We start from the raw sequence: 18,318 nt of genomic DNA, 5'->3' as shown, positions 1-18,318 counted from the left end.
AGTTTGGAAAAGACCTTTAAGATCACAGAATCAGTAAACATCCCAAAGGAGCTGCACTACTGCTGCTGTTGTGCTGGGTGATGAGCTGACCTTGCAGAAGGAGTCACCCATTTAAAAGTCCTGTGGAGATTTCTCTCTGTAAAGGTCCATCACAGTGCAGGTGCTTACAATAACATAGTGCTGATGGGAGCCACTGATATGGCTTCTTACTTAATTACAACCTGGATGAGCAGTAAGTATAAATACCAACTCAGCTGTACCTGAGTGTGAGTAAAAAGCTTGGGGGGGAGTAATACTAGGAGAAAAGTGGAAGGTTTATTTTTGTAGTGTTTAATGGGGGCTTCTTTTCTGTGTTAGTTAGTCTGTTGCTTTAAAGGTTACAGTTCTTTAAGTTTTGCTGACTTGAGAAAGAACCTAAAGTTTTGGTGAGTGCTTTTGAAGTTTTTCTGTGCTGGCTTTATGTGCTGATTTTAGCTGCTTCTTTACTTGTGTCCTGTATCCTTGTTCCCTGTCTGAGCATGAAATGTAATTGCTGAAAGAATGAGCCTCCTGTTACCATCTTAAGGTGTAAGGGCATGTTCAGGCAAGTTTTGCTGCCTTGGTTACCACAGGAAAAGCTTTCATTAGGTCTAATGCAGTATCTTAGGGCATCTCTTTACTCTCTGTGTGTCCCTAAGGTACCTGAGCGAAAAAGAGCCTGTGGAGAGTAGCCTGCCTTCTTAGGATCAGGTTGTGTATTCTACTGTTCCTTGGTTAAATGAAGGCATTCTCCTGGTTGTCTTTTCTCCACATGTGAGTACACATATGCCCAGCAAATTTCTCTCTGTGTTCTGCACTTATAGACTGGGCTGTTTTGCAATATTTCTGCACTTATATGCTACCTTTAATGTTTGTGGCAGCAGAGCAGTAGGTGACTGAGGTGTTTTGTATTTTGCCTGGCTTCTTAAAAACACAAATCCCTTTGCAGGTGGTGTCCTTTTCACATTTGCTGTTTGATCATGTGGGTGCTAATCCATGTACAGTAGCATAACTTGACTGTAGTATTGACTCCTGCCAGTGCTCTACTCTGTAATATTCCTAGCACCACCTGCTTGTGAAAGGTACTAATGTAAATCATTGTTGTTGTGTGATTAGAGGCTTTAAACACTTTAATTTGGAAAAAATGACACAGAAAAGCCTTTGAGTGATTGTATTCCTGGAAACACAAGATTTTCCTTTGATTCCTATTTTAAAAAATCAATAATGTTATTTGTGAGCTAGGTTCTGTATTGTCTAAAGACCATAACAGAAGGTAGTTGGTTGGTTTTTTTGAAGTTATAACAAAGTTGTAGATCAGCAGATGCTGCAGCTGTCTGCCTTGGGGATGCAATAAGAGGAGTATTCCCATGGGTAGTTCTGGCTCAGATGTTTGAACTTACACTAGAAATGCAGTATGTGTTGCTGTTGTAACAGAAAACTGCCTTATATGCCAGAGGGGTATGTTGTATGTAATACAGCCCCAAAGAGTGAACAAGCTTTCCTGACCTATTGTTTAGGGCATTGACATTCTGGGAAGACGTGGTGTAAGTGCATAAGACTATGTGCCTTCTGTACTTCTGCATATTCATCCTCAGTGCAGGATACCTGGGAATAGGATCTATTTAGAGAAGAAAGAGTTAAAATGCAAATAGTTTTCTGTGACACTGGTATTTCTCAACAGAGGAAACCCACTGTGGTCACAACCAGGCTGTGTGATCCATTAACTCCTTTGCAGGATAACAGGAGACTCTCCCCAGAGCACTTCAAGGACAAAGACTTGTAATTGAGCAGCTGTAAGAGTAGGATGCTGTGGAAGTACAAAACATGTTGCTCTGTTATGCAAACTGTCTTTGTGTAAGATAAGAAAGTGCTGGTAGGTAACTGGAGCTGAGCATGGGAATTAAGGCTGGAATTGAATGATTTGTCTTGAGTGTGTAAAGTAAACAATATATATCCAGGAGGAACCAAATAATTATGGAGTGTGTGAAGCAGCTCTTGCAGGGTAAAACCTTTCAAGGCCACCTGCACCATGTCAGTAATACCACGTAAGGCTGAGATTACCAAGGTAACCATATCAGAATTGTCAGGCTTAATTATGGATGTGGCAAAATTGAGGAAGAAACAATCTGGGTGGATTGGCTGTTTGGGAGGAGACTGAGGTAAAGGAAGTGTGAATGCAGCAGAAAAAGTGGATTCTGAAATTAGAGAATAATATATAAAATGAGACGAAGGTGAGATCAGCTGACTGAAGGATTGCAGGTGTCTGGATGATAGCAAAGCATGAGGACCCAAGCTCACAGGAATGCTGAAGTGATGCTCCTTGAACAACCTGCTGGACTCTACATCAGGTCTATGCTGGAAAGAATTGTTGTGGGAGGGCAGAGCAAAGTGGGGTAGATGTGCATCGTAGTGCTAAATGGTGTGGGAGGGAAGGGTGACTCAACTGCATCATGTGTGGTTCGTAAGACTTGATTAGTAGCTTCATAGCTGTGTGCAAAGTGATATAAATAGCCATGAGATGCTACTGGTGCATTAATGAGGTTATTGATATTTTAGTTGACTTATTGGTGTGCTTAATACAATTAGTGCCCTGAGTCTGTTCCCTCGACACTGTACTATGAAGGGGAATAGTTGGGCGGAAGGCACAGGTGGGGGCTCAACCAGGACTTCCTAATTCGGAAGCTTGAGCTACCTGGTACTGAGATCTTTTCTTTGAAGAACATCTGTGGATGGAGATTATGGGTATCAGATGAACTCTTGAGTGAGAGGAGGAGCAGGTCTGTGCAGGCTGTGTTTTAACATGGAGGGGATCCTTAGGACTGAATGCTATGAAATACACATTAAAATATGCTCAACTAAAAAAAAAAAGAGTAGTGTCTAGATACATAGCTGCATCTGGGAAAGGGTTTAAATGAGAAATAACATGGTGGCTGGGATACTGAGACATGGGACACAGATTTGAACCTCAGGTGAGGAAGATATCTGATGTAAAGGGTCTCTGCAGTGGTTACTGGGAAGATGGGAATGGTGGTGGTGAAAACTTTAATAACACAGAAGTTAGGCTAAGCCAAACGGAGAACGTGTCAGAAAAAGAGAAACTGTAGGGTATATCCAAAATGTATCCTCTGGTGCAGCAGATACACACCCAGGGAGAGGCTGGGTAGGTGACAGTGTCAGGATCACCTTGGCAGCAGCAGGGATGTTTTCTAGAGCCTTGCCTGCTGATGCAGTCACCCTGTGGTAACACTCATCGTGTTTTATTCTTGGTGGCACAGCTGTTCCCGAGCTGCTGTGTTACCCAGCGGCTGCAGTCAGAGTAGGAGTGGCTGCTCCAAACCTCTGTCAGCAGTGAGCTGCATTTGACTGTTATTTGAGCAGAGTTATGCAGGAAGGTGGTTTTTGGATAACGGCTGTCAAGTAAAGACTTGCTCTGCAATGACTTGGCCATTTCCTGGTGTTTTGATTTCATACAGAGTCTGGGCTTTGCACAGACCTCAGAAACAAATGCCAGACCCACACCAGACTTCAGTGCTTTCTGGGAATGTTGCTTTGAATAGCTGAAATGGATCTATTCCCTCTTCAAAGGGCCTCTCTAAGGGTTGACTGACTGTAGTATGCATTAGCTGCTATTTCCAGAGTTACCAATGCCAGCTGGAGCTCTTTTCTTCATGGTGCACTGGTAACAGCAGGGTGAGACTGGTGTCTTCTGGCTTCAGAAGTTAAATTCTCCCCCTTGGCTGAGCTGAAGGGATTGTGCATGGAGCTCTTATATCAGCTTTGCTTGTGGTATTCTTCCAGTTGGCTTGGGCAGTGAAGTAGTTCCTGATAGAAAGGAGGTGAGAGGAAACAGGGTCAGAGCCCCAGCATGCTGGGGGAGTTCCTCAGACTGGGTTAATGGTGTGTGGAGGCTCGTTCTCTACAGCACTGATTTGTATTGCTGTTAATCACTGCTGGTACCTTGAACTGGGTGTGATGCAGTAATCCCTTGTGTGAGAATTTAACACTTCTTGGAGTACTTTGCTGGGGCAGTATGGGTTGATTTTCTCTTGCAGAGTGTAGCAAAATGTGGTGCTGTGTTAGGGAGGGGGTGAGTGGGTTCATGTTCAAAATTGAAGTTTTTCCATTATTTAGCAGCACTAGTATGGGAATCTGGTCCTCTAGATAAAAATGAAGGCCTGAAAAGGCCCAGCTTTTAATGGGCTTTTGCATTTTCCTTGAATTCTTTTGTTGCTGCCAGGCATGTCTGGCTAAGAGAAAGCATCCTGTTTAGGAAGGCAGCCAGGTGCCTCCATCCTAAGGATCAGTACTGGTGGTGGAGGATCAAAGTTATTGTGTTGTGGCTTTTTGTACTGCTTTCCCATCTCCCCAAGAAGTACTTGGGAGTGTTCTCCTGGATGAGTTTTATTGAAAAGACTTCAAACCAAGCATAACCTTAAGCTGGTAATAAAGGGATAGAAGTGATAAGAAAAAATATGAAACTGCTTTGTCGTGATCTTCTCCCACGTGCTATTTCCAGCTACCAGGATGCTGGATAAGTGTGTGGGATGGGCACCAGAGTGATGGAAGACAAACCTTGGCTGAATAAAAACATTCAGTTTTAACATCTCACTGTAAGCAGTCCTTGAAGCTGGGTTTTTTTTCTTTTTTAAAAGTCTTTACCAAAGCTTTGTAAGGTGGCAACAATTCTGCAGACTCTGCTCAAAATGGGGAGACTTACTGGAAATAACTCATTACTTCTTCATCCTCTTGGCTGGGGGAAATTGGTGCTTTTGCAGTATTCATCCCTGTACCCTTGGGAGTTGTTACAGAGCAATGGCAGGAGATCTGTGGTTTTTTGTGGGGTGGGGGAGGAGGTGGAGGTCAGAAAAAAAGCTAGAAAGAATAGTCTGAAAGCTTGAGTGCTGGAACAGAGGAAAGGGTAACTTAATGGTATCTTCATTTGTGAGCTGGTCACAGAGCTATGGAATGAGGTGAGAATAGTCTGGGTTGAGTGTTACAGTAAATTAGATGGTCATGTCCTCTCCCATGGGCCCAATGTCTCCACAGTTGTGTTGGCTTGCAGCATATTCCCTGAGGCAGTATCTAAACCCATCCAAACTGCCAGCCTGACCTGGGGACCCTGATTCTGCTGGACAGGGGGCTTGGTGAAACCAGTCTCTCCAGACATGTGAGATACTTGTATGAAGTTTCATGTGTTGGGTATTGTGGCACACCTGTGTGTTGGTACTGCCCATGATACAGCCAGGCTCACTTCAGTCTCTCTCCTACTGAATGTGAAGTCTGGCATGAATTTAATATTTACTTTTCTGTTTTCTGTAGCTCACAGTAGTCTCTTGTGTTCCACAAATACCTAAAAAGAAAGCTCACCAAATTCAAAGCTAGCCGAGGTGATAGTAAATCTCTACTGCCCTGAGATGTTCAGAAAAACCATGGTACTCTGTATTTTTAGCAGGTAATTTCTGCTGCTTTAGATACTAGGAAAGCCCTACCAGACTTGGGCATTTCTGTTTTAACTAGTGGTGGTTTCATCACCTGTAGTAACTGAGAGGGCTGAAACAAAAGCTTCTCTGATCAAATGTCCTCTCTAGTTTTGTATTGCAAACATTGCTTGGTTGCTCCATAGCAACTCTATGTGGGGCAGCTGGTGTGAAGCACACTTTTCTTGGCAGGCCTTTTTTTGGGAGCTGTGGTGTCAGTCCCCTTGACCTCCACCAAGATGTTTGAGGAGGGAAAGGCCCTGCCAGATGACAGGGGCAGTGGCTAAGGGAATTGCTGGAGTCAGCTCTGGCAAGTCTGGGAATAGTCTGCAGTATCATGTTCTCACCAAGAAGAGATGACAATCTTATGTTAGTTTTCTGTGACCGTCTTTAGAGTTTTCTCTCCTTTTTATTGTGCCTGGTGTCTCATTCAGCAACAGCCAAGTGGGATCTGAACCCTTTTCCAGCAAGATCAAAACTGCTGGAAAGGCTTAAAAGGAGAGGCTGCCTTGTCTCTTGCTGTGTTGGCCCCTTGTTGCTCCCTGCTGCCAACCACTGCTCCAGGTGCCCTGGCATGGGGAGGCTTGCTGTCTGTCCATCCAGGCTTTCTGTCTGTGCCTCTAATACCTGGCATGTATTGATGGATGTCAGTGGCTCTCAGGAGCAGGCAAGCATTTAGCAGAGTTCAGCTCAGGCTTCAAGGTCTGCTATGCCTGTTCCTGCTCAGGACACTCAAGTGCTCAGTTACAGATGTGGTGATTTTTATTTTTTTTTTTCCCAAGGGATAACAGAGCTTGAAGGTGGAGCAAAGGAGAGAGGTAGTCTGAAGAGACAGATCAGCTAGGATCCTGTCTCCCTTTCTGGTCCTGTAGTTGGTCCTGAAAGTTGGAGGCTGTCATATATTTACTTCCAAGACCAGGCCAGCCTCTGGCTGCTGGTACTGGAGAAACAGTAGAAGTAAGAGCAGGTGGATCATAGCATGGTTTGAATTGGAAAGGACTTAAAGATTATCCAGTTCTAACTTCTCTGCCATGGGCAGGGGCACCTTCCACTAGACTAGAGCTCTCAGTGCCCCATCAAGTCTCACCTGGAATGCTTCCAGGGATGGGGCATCCACAGCTACTCTAGGCAGCCTGCTCTGGTGCCTCAACACTCTCACAGTAAAGAATTTTAATTTCTAATATTCAATTTGAATTCACTCTCCATCAGTTTAAAACTATTCCCTTTTGTCCTATTACTGCTTGCCCTTGTGAAAATTCCCTTGCCAGCCTTCTTGGAGGCCCCCTTTAGGTACTTTAGGTGCTATAAGGTCTCCTTGAGAAGAGGAATGGGAGAAGAAACTGGGGATTGGACTCCTTCCTGAAGTGGTACCACTCGATGTTGGTGTTTGGAGTTGGTTTTCTTAAGCATCTGGCTTTTGATGCCTTCCAGCCATCAGATGGCCTGACAAATGATCACCTTCTGGGCAAACCCTGTTTTTCCTGGAGCAGTGTCTGCTTTTACTTCCTAGTAACTGAGAGATTGGGTCAGGCAAGCTGGTACTGGTGTTCTCAAAGCCCTTTTCTCCTGTACATGTGGATTTGTCATGCTGTAGCTCAGCCTGAAGGTCGGTATGAACAACAGGCAATTGTGTAATGGTGGGGCAAACTGCATTGTCAGCCCCTGTGGGCACCAGGATGCTGCTCTGCAGGGGCAGGGCAGGAGCATTTTGCCTCCTGCATACCAAAACCTTGTTGCAACACACCCGAGCATTCAGAGCGTTACTTGGTGCTGCAAGGCAGGAGCTGGGGCTCAGTGCCTCTGCAGGTAAGGCTGTGGCTGGGCAGTCTGAGCTCTGTGCTTGGGAGCAGGCAGGGACAGGGCAGCAGCTGTGCAGGGGGGCCTGGCAGAGGCCACCCAGTCAAGGCTTGCCCTGACAGGTTTGCAAACTTCCTCTGGGGCTGTGAAGTCTTGTGTAGGCTGTCAACACACTCCCCCCGGGTGATCTACTTCCAGGGAAATGCGTTTGCTTCTGTGGTAGGGCATGTGATAATGCTGCCCTGAAGTGCTTCTAGCCCTGCTTAATCCTCATCTTGTTCCCCCTTCTTATCTGTTCAGTTTGCTTCCTCTTGTGGGTCATCCTGCCTGGCTAAGACACCAGCTTGTTCCCCTTATCTTTCTTCAGTGTAAAATCAAAGCAATTAGTTGCTGTGCTCAGGCTGCCTTGTGATTAAACTCCCAGTGATTTAGATGGCCTGTCAGTCCTTCTCCTTGCAGCTGCCAGGAAGACCTGGGAGCAATGATGCTGACAGCCAAAATGCAGGGTGCTACAGAAGCTTCTGAGCAAGAGCTGTTCATCAGCTAGATGTGAACAGCTTCTCCAGAGTGGTCCTTAACTGGCTTGGAGCAGCACACTGACCCAGCAGAAGGGGTGTAAGCTGGGCTTGCTTTGTTTCATATGATGGATGCAATAACTGCACACTCTGTGCAGACCACTTGCTCTGAAATACAAGCACTTTACAAAGTGTGGATCTCAATAGGAATGCATGGATGAGCTATTTAAAGAGATGCTGAGACTGGTTTTCAAGATGAGACCATTTGTTCCACGTGCCTACTTTATGCTGCCATTGACATACAACACCCCTTTGGATTTTTGTGGTCATTCTGAGCAAGTTAGGCAAGTAGGTTGTGAACTTCGTTTCATTTCCTCCTATCTGAGGGGGTGATGGTTGTGATGGGCCTTGTCTCCAAGGCTGCAAGTCTTGTTTAAGGGGGCTGCCTGGTCTTGACTGAATATTCCAGTGCTGTTCTGCTGTTCCCTTTGTGGAGTGTAGGTGTCTACCCCTGAACCCATGGCAAAAAAAGGCTTGAGCTAGTTAATGTACATTATGAACCTCTAGGAAAAGGAAGAATTTGTGCTAGCTAAAAAGAAAAATCCCCATATTGCAGTACCCAGCATTGCTTGTGTCAGGCAACTCTTAGGGGACAGCTGAACTTTCATCTCCCTTTCTTGGTTAACACCTGTGGAAGAGGCAACTCTAGTTAAGGCAAGAGGAGCCCACAGGATCTGAACTCTGTGGAAAAAAAAAATCCAGTTTGCTGCCTATAGTCCTATGCATGATCTTTTCCTGTCTCTGATAGCAAACTCCTCTTAAAAAAAAAAAAAAAAACAACAAAACCCTATGCTATATACAGCTTCCTTTCTGGCCCTAGGGGAGAGGATAATGAGTCATGGAAGGACATTGCCTCATGCCCTGGAGGGTGCTTGGATGTCTGGCAAGGGCAGGCTAGGAGCAAATTCAGCTGTAGGTCAGAGTTGCTCAAGGTAAATGTGCACTTAAAGGTGAATGGTAATTAGTGAGACCAGAAAGAGAAACCTGCACATGAGAACTTGTCAGAGGAAGTGTAGATGTGCCTGGATTTTGCTCTAGAAATAAACAAAAGGTACAGCTCTTGTTTGCTTATCAGAGTAAAAGCAGGGCTTTGGGAGGATGGGGAGAGAGTCAAGGGCAGCTGAAGATCTTTTTATTTGTTTAAGATTTCCTTGTCTGGGCAGGACAGCAGTTGACGTGACTGCAGCAGGGTTGGGCTGTGTTGCCTCTTTCCTTTCTTTGCCTGCTTGCTTTGTTTCTTTCCCTTGTGCCTGCCTTTCCACTTTCATGCCTGCTCAAGGGCCTCAGCTCCTTGCAGGGTCTTGCTGCCTCCCAGCACTGCAAACACAAGTCATGAGGATATGAAGTTGACTCTTCTGCCCTCAGTGGTCTTTATGTCAGCTTGCTCTCATCTTTGCAACTCAGAGATGTGTGGGTTAAATGATGTCTTGCAGAGAAGCTAGCGAGCAGTTGCTGGCAATGTGGTTCACTTATTCTTGGTAGGTTACTGCTCTTGCAAGCTGTGGGGAGCTCCTTGTATTAATTATTAATTAGTTGGCATGCTTACAGTGCGAAGTGTATCTCCTTATTCACTCCAAAATGTATATAACCAGTATAAATTGATTGTCTTCCCCTTCTGTCTTCACAGCTTTTGAGACTTAGCAACTGTTCCAGAGAGGTGCCCCCTGTGTAAAACCCCAGGCTCCTGTACAATGTACCAGTCCAGCTTTGTGCCACGGGAATATTACCCAGCCATGATCCCACCTTCTGCTTATACCTACCCACCACTGCGGCCTGGGAGAGCAGAAGACACATCCAGACCTGTGATGTTCCCTCCCATCCACATGCACAACTTCTACAGTCGACCCATCACTTTTGTGGTGGACAGGAACAGCTACCCTGACTACACAGGAGGTCAGGTGGAGTATCATCATCTCTATAGTGCCTCCAGTCCCTATATCCATCCATACCACACCTGGCACTTCCCTCCCATGGTCCCTATCCCTCTCTACAGCCCCTATGCAAACTACCATCCCTATGCTGCCTGCCAGAGGTCAGATCAGTATCGAGATATGTGGCCAGAAGGCTTCACAATGAGAGGGGAGCTTCAATGGGGGAAGCTTGGAAAGGTGTTTGGGCCAAGGAAAGACCTCCCAGAATTTGTGAAGGATGATCTCCGGAGGGTTTATGGCACCTACCCCCGGACCAATGTTTCCATATCCTATCGGAAAGGAGAGTTCTTGGTTAAGGGAGACCCCAAGACAGAAGACCAGGAATATGCAGTGGAGAAGAAGGTCATCCAGCAGGCTGTGACCCCCAGTGCCAGTGAGGCAGATGACAGCAGCGAGGACCGGAACCGTAAGAAGAAAAAGAAACTGAGACATTGAGGGAGTCAGACACCCAATGGACTGATGCTCCAGTACCTTCATGGGAGCCATTTGGCAGCTGGTTTTGGTGTGGTTGGCAAGTAACACAAGCAATGGATGCCACCATTCTTGCTGATTTCTTTTAATTGCTCCCCATCAACCACAATCTTATGGCAGATTTACCCTTATTGATGCATAATGCCCACCCTGTGAAGAACCCACATGACACTGGACTGTTGGGTCAGCTCATTGGCCCTGGTTTTAAAATGAGCATTTGATTTCCACTGGTTTGGTTGACTGGTCACAGCCTGGTAGGGGATCTCCAAACTGCAGCTCTTGATCAGAGAAGATGGGCCTCTTCCTACCTTGTCCAGGGGAAGGGCCTGTAAGCTGGTTCTCTTCCTGGAGCGATAAAAGCTGAATTTCCTTCAGGCTGAGGGCAGTGCAGGTCCCAGAGGACACAGGGGTTCTTGAGCACTCTGAAGAACAAATGTCTGCATGTCTTGTCACTGGTGTTTATGACCATATCATTGTGCTTTATCACCACGTGAGGCCTGTTTGCAGCACTTCCCTACACTCTGGTGTCCCCATCCTCTTACACTTGATAGCGTGGTGCTCATTTATCTGGGCCACATGTCCTTATTGAAACTGCTGTTGAGGCCCTGCTCTGGGTCTGACTTAGCTCTGGTTGGAGGTGCTGGCTCTCCAATGAGGTTACTGGAGTTGTGTGAATCACAGCACTTCCATGGCTTGGTGGTTGTACTGGAAGAGCTGTGCTGGAAGTCTGGAGGGCTGTGAGGGACTGGGTCTGACTTACTTGCAAACTTCTAAAAACTTCTACCTTTTAAATTACTATAAACTATAAAAAAAACCCAAATGCAAATGCTTATATTTCTGATTCTTAAATACCTGACATCAGTCTTTTGTGAACAACTTGCAATCAGATCTGACACCTTTTTGTGAAGTTAGGGATGGCTTCTGCTGTGGTTCATGCCCAGCCATGGTGCCTTGTCCCACTTGGCAGTATCCTGCCTTGCCCTAGCTTATTTTCTGCCACCTTCTGTAGGGACCAGCAGGAACTTTATAAGCATACAGGAGAAACAGGGGACCCTCTCTGTCACCCTGTAGTCTCCTAGTCTCCCCCTGGCCTCACACATGGGAGGGAATGGGATGTTATCAATCTGCATAGCAAAGGAGAGACTGAGGGTGAATTAACTTGGACGCCTTTGATTGTTCTGAATTGCAATAAAGTGAAAGCAAGTGGATTTTCTTTAATTCTTTTTTCTTAGTTAGTGCAACAGATTTTGTTTAACCAATTGCCAAAATGTCTCAGCAACTGTCTTCATTTCCCCTTCCCCATTTAGCTTCTTGGAAATGTGTTAACTCTGCTGCCAGACAAAGCTGCAAGAGGGCTGAACCAGAAAAACTGCTGTAGAAACCTTGGACCAAACTGGTGCTCTTTGGCTGTGTTGCAAACAGTGGCAGTGGGACTTGCTGAATGTGCTAGAAAAGGCCTCCATTACTGGCAGCTGGCTAATCAGTTATGCTTCTGGTTACCTAGTAGAGGGAAAAGGCAGCAGTTCCTTCTGGGTTGGTTGGTTGTTTGTTGAGGTTTTTTCAATCTCCTCCTTGGCTGAGCAGGCTGTCCTACCTAGTCAGGGATGTGCATTTAAATGCCTGCATTGGTGGTGCACTCACTGCCTGTCCTTCCAGCAGCAATAGCAGCTCCTTTGGGCAGTGAACCCAAAGTTCATGCATTGGATCCTTGCACAGTGGTTCAGCACCTCAGTGGGGTGTGAGAAGGAGCTTCTTCTCCATCCCCTGCAGCTGTTGTGGGATGCAGCTGAGCTGTCAGAACTGGATGCTGTCTGCCATGGGCAGGGGCTGCTTTAGGTAAGATCCTGGAAGAGGTGCAAACTAGCTCTTCTAGGCAAGGTGAGAAGGAGCATGGGGTTTGCCATACAGTGATTTTGAAATAAATTACAAAGACTTGCACAATAAATTATCCTAAATGCCATTCCTCCAGCTGTTAGGTTCCTGGTGGCAGCATGATACCATGTCATAGTGGAAATGTCCCCAAAACTCAAGGGGCACAGTCAGGCTCTCCCAGAGGTATGTGATGGATGGGTGAAAACAGAGCCTGTTGCCTACACAAATACTTTCTCTAAATATGTGTTGCTGCTGGGGTCATCTCCAAGGCCCATGGGGAGACAGAGGGCATAACCCTTAACTTAACTCATCCTGTCCTGTTTATCTTCTGCAAAGTTTTGTTTGGTTTTGCTGCCTGGACTCTGAACAGTAGATTGCTGGGCACACCCAGGCTGTTGTTCTGACAATGTGTATTTTTAGCAGAGGCTCACAATTGCTTGCAGTACATCAGGAGGTAGTAATGTATTTATTTTCTAAAATGCCATTTCACTTCCAGAAGGAAGAAAACATTCTATAGTTGGGTGTTTTTTTTCCCTTGGGGGAAGATGTGCCCTAAACCTCTAGTAGCTCTCTGATAGCAGGTATTTCTGTGGTGGCCATAACTCCCCTCCACCCCTAACCTGGTCTCTGTGCAGGAGCAAAGATTTACATATTCCTTGTAGGAAGAGCTCACAGTTGCCTTTTCTTCCTGAAGGTTTGAGGCTCAGTTGCTGCCCAGCTGCAGAACTGAATCCATAGGGCATTTTGGAGGCTTTAACGCCTATGGAATTCAGTTCTCAGAGCCAAGCAGCCAGTGCGAGTCAGCTTCCCTGGCTCCAGCCAGCTGTGTCTCCATCTGCAAGGGGGAAAAAATAGCAAAGAGCTCATCATATCTTTGACACAGGGCAGGCACTGAGCTGACACAGATTTTTGCAACTGGAGCTGCCACAAGGAGAAGACTCTGGCACCTCTCACCACAGAAGCAGCACAGACAGACAGAGCTTTCTTTGGAAACTTTGCTCAAGTTGGCTGGCTCTTATTTTTTTCCACTGCTTCAACGTATGCTGTTTGGAGTCACTGTAAAGTTTCAGGTCAGCCCTGAGCTCTGCAAACCTGCTGGAGCTGTAAGAGAAACACCATTTCTGCCACCTAGGACTGGTATTGGCAGGTGTGTTGAGAAGCCCCTATATATTTGCTCTATGTGCAGGTGTCACACATCCCTTGGTCTAAACTGCTCTTCTGAAATGCTCTTTCCTCAGTGTGTGTGTCTGAAAAGGGGCAAGCTGTGCCAGGGAAATGCTTAGTCCTATAGGAGCAGTGCAGCACTTCCAGGCATTGACCTCTGCTCCCTTCATACTGAAACCAGTGCCCACAGGAAACCCTTGAACTTGGAGGTGCCAGCTGAGGGCAATGGTTTGTGCAGCAGGTGCTACCATGGGTGGACAATGAGGTGCAGGGGCTTTCTGCTCATTTGGAAGTGGGAAGGGTCACAGTGTAATTCTGTATAGAGTGAAAGGCCTTTCTCAGATAACTCAGAGTGGATTCAGGGAGGGACTGGTCTCCATCTGGGTTAACCTGGGACTTGCTGGTGCATCCCATAACTATATACATACACTTTGTTGCCCACTGCCCCCACCCTCTAGTTTGGGCTGCAAGGCAGACTTGAGGGACACACAGGGATCCCCCTGAGCACCCACAGAGCTGCTGATGCTGCCAGCAGCTTTGGGCAGCCTCACCCCTCAGTAAATGTTCACTTTCAAACCTGGGGACTGAGCTAATGGCTGAAAAGCTTTTCCTTGGCTCAGCAATATTTGGCACAGTTGTGACGACATTGGCTCAGGCAGGAGTAAGCACCAGGAGAGGATTCCAGCCCTTTGCCTGTATGTCAGCAGAAGAGACGGGAAATGACACACAGCACTTTGGAGCACGGGCAAAGATTTCAATGGGGGAAGCACTGAGCAACTGTTGCACGAGCAGTGAACTCCAGGATTGCTCAACTGCTGGCCCTGGGCACTATTTTAATCCCTCCTCTGGGAATTACAGTCAGTTGGGGCAGCATGAACTCACCATCCTGATGCACGTAGCAAGGCAGCCAAACCCTGTTGCAAAAGCTGAGGAATTCCAGGCTGAAAGTGCCAGCACTGGTGTATCCCAGGGACCATGTGCAGCAGCACCACAGAGCTTGCCCAGAGGGGCAGCAGTGGAGGGAGACAGGGTAAAGCAGAGCTTACGCCAGGGTCCCCACCCTGCAGCAGATGGTCAGGGTTAGAGAGTTTTCCGTAGCTCTGTGCTCCTCAAACTCTGATCTCCTTCCTCCTCCTCCTCCCCTTGCTCTGCAGGCAGCCACCTGTGCACTCCAGTGGGTGGGAAGGCAGCCTGCCAGAGACATTTTAGCCACGTGGAAGCACCTGCCAGCCTGAAATGGTTAGTGGGGTTGAGATGCTTTGGGGCTGCTTGTTGTCCATCTCACGCCCATGGGGACGTTACCCTGCAGTCCCTGGCTATTTGAGTGTGCATGGAAAACCTTTGTATTTCTTCCTTAAGATGTAAAACTCTCCTCTGAGGCATTTATTTCACATCATTGATGGATATCTGCTGTTCAAAGTGCCATGCATCTGCCTTCATCCCCCTGCTGCTCTAAGCAACCATTGCTTTCAGAAACTGAAAAGTGCAGGCCAAGGAAAAGCCTTCCCCCTCATCTTCCTCCGTGGGATGATTTGCAAAGAAAGGGGAAGGGTTTCAAGCAGACAGGCAGGTGAGCAGGATGGGGGTCAACACCAATAAGCCTTCCCTGATAGTCCTCCTTCCCTTGCACCATGGCCCAGGGAGGTGATGTGGGTGCTGGGGCTGAGTTGGACAGCCCAGGAGCCTCCTGGCATGAACTCCCCCATGCCCTGTGTCCCACCCTCCCCAACGTGGGGCAGGGACAGCTCCAGCACGATACTTTTGGCCTCCTACCTGTGGCTGCTGGGACTGGGGCATCTCATTGCCAAACTGCACCAGAAACAGTTTGATCCAAGTGCAATGGAAAACCCATGGGGGATGAGCTGGGAAAGAAATTATTCAAATGCAAACTCAGACAAGCTCTAATTCTGATTTCATTCCTGGCTGCTTCTGTAAGCAACGTGCCCATGGCATGGCATCTACAGCATACCTCATGCTCTGCTTTTACTCCTTGGTTTTCCTGACCCAGATTCATCCTGTATTCATTCACCCAGGCAGGGCCAGGGCTGGATTTGGCCCTGTGTATTTGGGACCCTAGGGGGTCTGCATTGAAGTGGGGTGCCAGGTAATACCTTGAAGGGCAGGGATGAATGGAGATTTGGGAGCCACCTCAGTGATTGGCATTTTGGTGGTGTGAAGGTGCCCTGTCCTGACGTGACCCTGTGTTTTCTGGAGGCTGTGTCAAGGTCAGCACTGCACTGTGGGGTGACCATTGCCCCAGCTCAACCCCGAGGAATTGCATCAGACCAGCTGCCATATTTGCAGGTGGGAGTTTCATAGCCCCACTGCAACCTGTCTCCCCTCACCTTGGAGCTGGAGCCCTTGGCCAAATGCTGAGAGCTCCTCAAGGCTCCTGACCTCAGCCCAAAATGATGGTGAGTCAAGAGACACTGCAGACAATCAGGTGCCCAGGAGGATACTGCTGCTGTGGGGCTTTCTCTGTGGAGCACAGCAGAAATGGCCACATGAGCAGATTTCCCTATGGCAAGCCCCGCTGGAGGCGATGGGAGGACACAGAGAAGCAGAAGCTCACTCACGGCCAGCCCTGCTGCTGGAGAGCTGCGCTGCAGCAGCTCAGCCTGAGCTGCCAGAGGTACCGCGCTCTTTGTGCCTTTCGCTCTCCGCTCCCTCCCTGCTGCGGCTCCACGGACAGGCTGGAGCGCTGCCCTGTCCCTCGCTCCTGGGGGAGACAAAGCACAAGCCACTGCTCCAGAGGGAACGTGACTGCCAGGCAGCTCCAGCGCTCAGAGGTTAATGATTTATTGCTTTACGTCTTAAAAAAAAAAAAAAAAAAAAAAAAAAAACACAGCAGCAGCGCCCTCCTTTTGGCATTTCCAGCTAATTATCCCGGGAGTTACTGATTAGCTAGGAGGTGCCTAGGCCCAAGCAGCCACCGGCACCGCGCTGACATGGTGGCTGCAGCATTATTCCGGGGACTTTCACTTTGGCTTCCTGGGAACATGCCCCTCGCCGTTTAAAGTATGGGAAGCATGAGTCCGGTTTTGCAGGTTACCAAAAAAGCCGCGGATGGAAGTGAAGATGCTCGCGCACGCACACGGTGTCCGGCACCTCCCGTCCCGCTGCCCGCAGCCGCGGGCGGGTGCGCTGCCATCAGCCCAGAGACGTCACCGCGTCCCCGCCGCTCGGCACGGGCTGAGCCGCCCTCTGCAGCGCCCGGGCTGGGCTCCGGACAGCAGCGGCCAAGAAATGCCCTCATTGCAGCCACAGCCGTCCCCCCGCTCCGGCGCGGACCCTCCCCTGACCCCGGCACTCACCCGACAGCTCCGGCTCCCGTCGAGGCGGGTCTGCGGGCGGCGGGGCCGCAGGCACTGTTAAATATTGCAGCCGACTTACTCACTCACTTCTCTTCCTGGACGGCAGCGCAGAGTTTCCACCCACTTCTTTCACCTTTGGTTTCCAGGCTTTCTGAGAAAAGGGGAAGCCGTGGGAGGGAGCAACCGGCATCCCCGTGCCAGGGCCACGGCCCCCAGCAGCCTCTCGTTCCCGGGAAGGGGCGGATGCCAGAGGGGGCCGCTTTCCCGGGAAATTGCGGCGTGGCTGCGAGTGCCTTGTGCCCATGGCCCAGCTCTCCACGACCCTCGTGGGTTAGGTAGATTTTCCTCCCCAGCCGAGTGGAGGGGGCACCAAGCTCAAGGGTGGCTGCCTGACCAGCTCAGCCTCCTCCTTTGGGAGTGAAAATCCCCCCGGGACTCAGATGTACCTTGTCCTCACCTCACCAAAGCCCATTCAAATGCAGTCCCTCTGCAAGTGGGGACAGTGTCAGAGTTGGCGTGACATACACATCCCTGACACCTGTGATGAGCTGTGTCCATCCTCAGCCCACAGAGCTCTGCCAGTAGCAGGTGCTGCCAAGGGTATGGGAATGTGCCAGCCAGCATTCTCTTCTGCAGCCAGTGTTTCATCCATCAGCATGCCCATTGGTACCACACGGAGCTGGCTGCCCTCCCTGGGGACACTGATAGATGATGTTCCCTGGGACATAAAGCCCCCACTAGCTACTGCCAGCTCTGGTGGGTTAGCACATGTATTTGGTGAGACTTCTTTTTCTTAAAAAGTAGTCTCTTTCCTAAAGTCCCATTCTCACTGAGCATTCTGTCAGTGCCACCAAAAGCACAACCATTGTTTTTTCTCAGAAGTGACGTCGGGTCCCCCGGGGTTTCCCTCTGCCAGCAGTCTGGAAATGAAAATCTGGGGCCCCAGCACTGGCTGTGGCACTGAGTTGATGGTGGGGTGAGCACCACTGCTCCTTCTGTGTCACGGTGAACAAACCCAGAAATAAACTGGCAAATCAGTTGATGGGGGATGGTGAGATGTCTCACGCGTCTGGCTGCCTGCACCGCCCCGCCCAGGCTCAACAGCTGCCCCACAGGTTCAGATAAAATTTACAGAGTGGTTTTGTCTTTTGGGAGCTGCCATGGTGTTTCTGGAGTGGGGAGATCCTGGAAGGCTCTGTCATGGAGCTGACCAAGCTGGAGCCACAGTTTTATCAATGCAAGTCCCCAAAGCAGGCAACATCAGCAATTCAGGGCCTCGCAGCGTATTCTCAGGTGGTCGGGTGTGATTTGGCAGCACACCACAAGTTTGCATGACTGCCACTCTCTGCCCCTTAGCTCCATTAAGGGGCTGGACAGGAACTTTGGCATGTGGATCTATGACCTGAAATGTCTCTAATTTCTCAAGGCGGGGCTGCCCTCCTGCTCCCCTGCTGCAGTCCCACCCAAACATGACACAGTTTACAGCACCCAGCACTCCCTCCCCACAGCTATCACTTTTGGCAGCTCTCAGTGCCACTCTGGAGGTCTGGAGACCTCCCTGCTCCTTCCTTGCTGCCTGCTCAGTTCTTCCAAGGCAGCAGTGCAGCATCATGGCTGTGACACTGATGTCCCCATTGGGGATGGGGCCTGGCCAAATCCCTCCCTAGTGCTGGCTGCATTGCTTGTCTTTGCTGACCTC

General features: G+C 48.7%; 1 protein-coding gene across 3 annotated transcripts; it reads left to right on the top strand.

Moving 5' to 3' along the window:
• Positions 1–281: 281 nt before the first annotated feature.
• On the top strand, positions 282–12,540 carry C9H10orf95 (chromosome 9 C10orf95 homolog). 3 transcript variants are annotated; one of them, XM_058810714.1, is made up of 3 exons: positions 365–425; positions 678–792; positions 9,495–12,540. In XM_058810714.1, exon 3 carries the CDS (start codon positions 9,559–9,561, stop codon positions 10,231–10,233), a length of 675 nt encoding a protein of 224 aa, XP_058666697.1. In that variant the 5' UTR covers positions 365–425; positions 678–792; positions 9,495–9,558; the 3' UTR covers positions 10,234–12,540. The 3 variants fall into 3 exon arrangements, with proteins under 3 accessions (XP_058666696.1, XP_058666697.1, XP_058666698.1); XM_058810713.1 differs by lacking the exon at positions 678–792 and having other exon boundaries at positions 282–425; XM_058810715.1 differs by lacking the exons at positions 365–425; positions 678–792 and adding an exon at positions 2,183–2,366.
• Positions 12,541–18,318: the final 5,778 nt, after the last annotated feature.

The sequence above is a fragment of the Ammospiza caudacuta genome, chromosome 9 (assembly GCF_027887145.1).
Source record: "Ammospiza caudacuta isolate bAmmCau1 chromosome 9, bAmmCau1.pri, whole genome shotgun sequence".
Lineage (NCBI taxonomy): Eukaryota > Metazoa > Chordata > Aves > Passeriformes > Passerellidae > Ammospiza > Ammospiza caudacuta.
Note: the sequence above shows the minus strand (reverse complement) of the source record. Positions and strands in the feature narration are given on the sequence as shown.

What these genes read in the sequence shown, in the direction of transcription:
- C9H10orf95 (XM_058810713.1), top strand. Translation starts at nt 9,559, where the DNA reads ATGTACCAGTCCAGCTTTGTGCCACGGGAATATTACCCAGCCATGATC.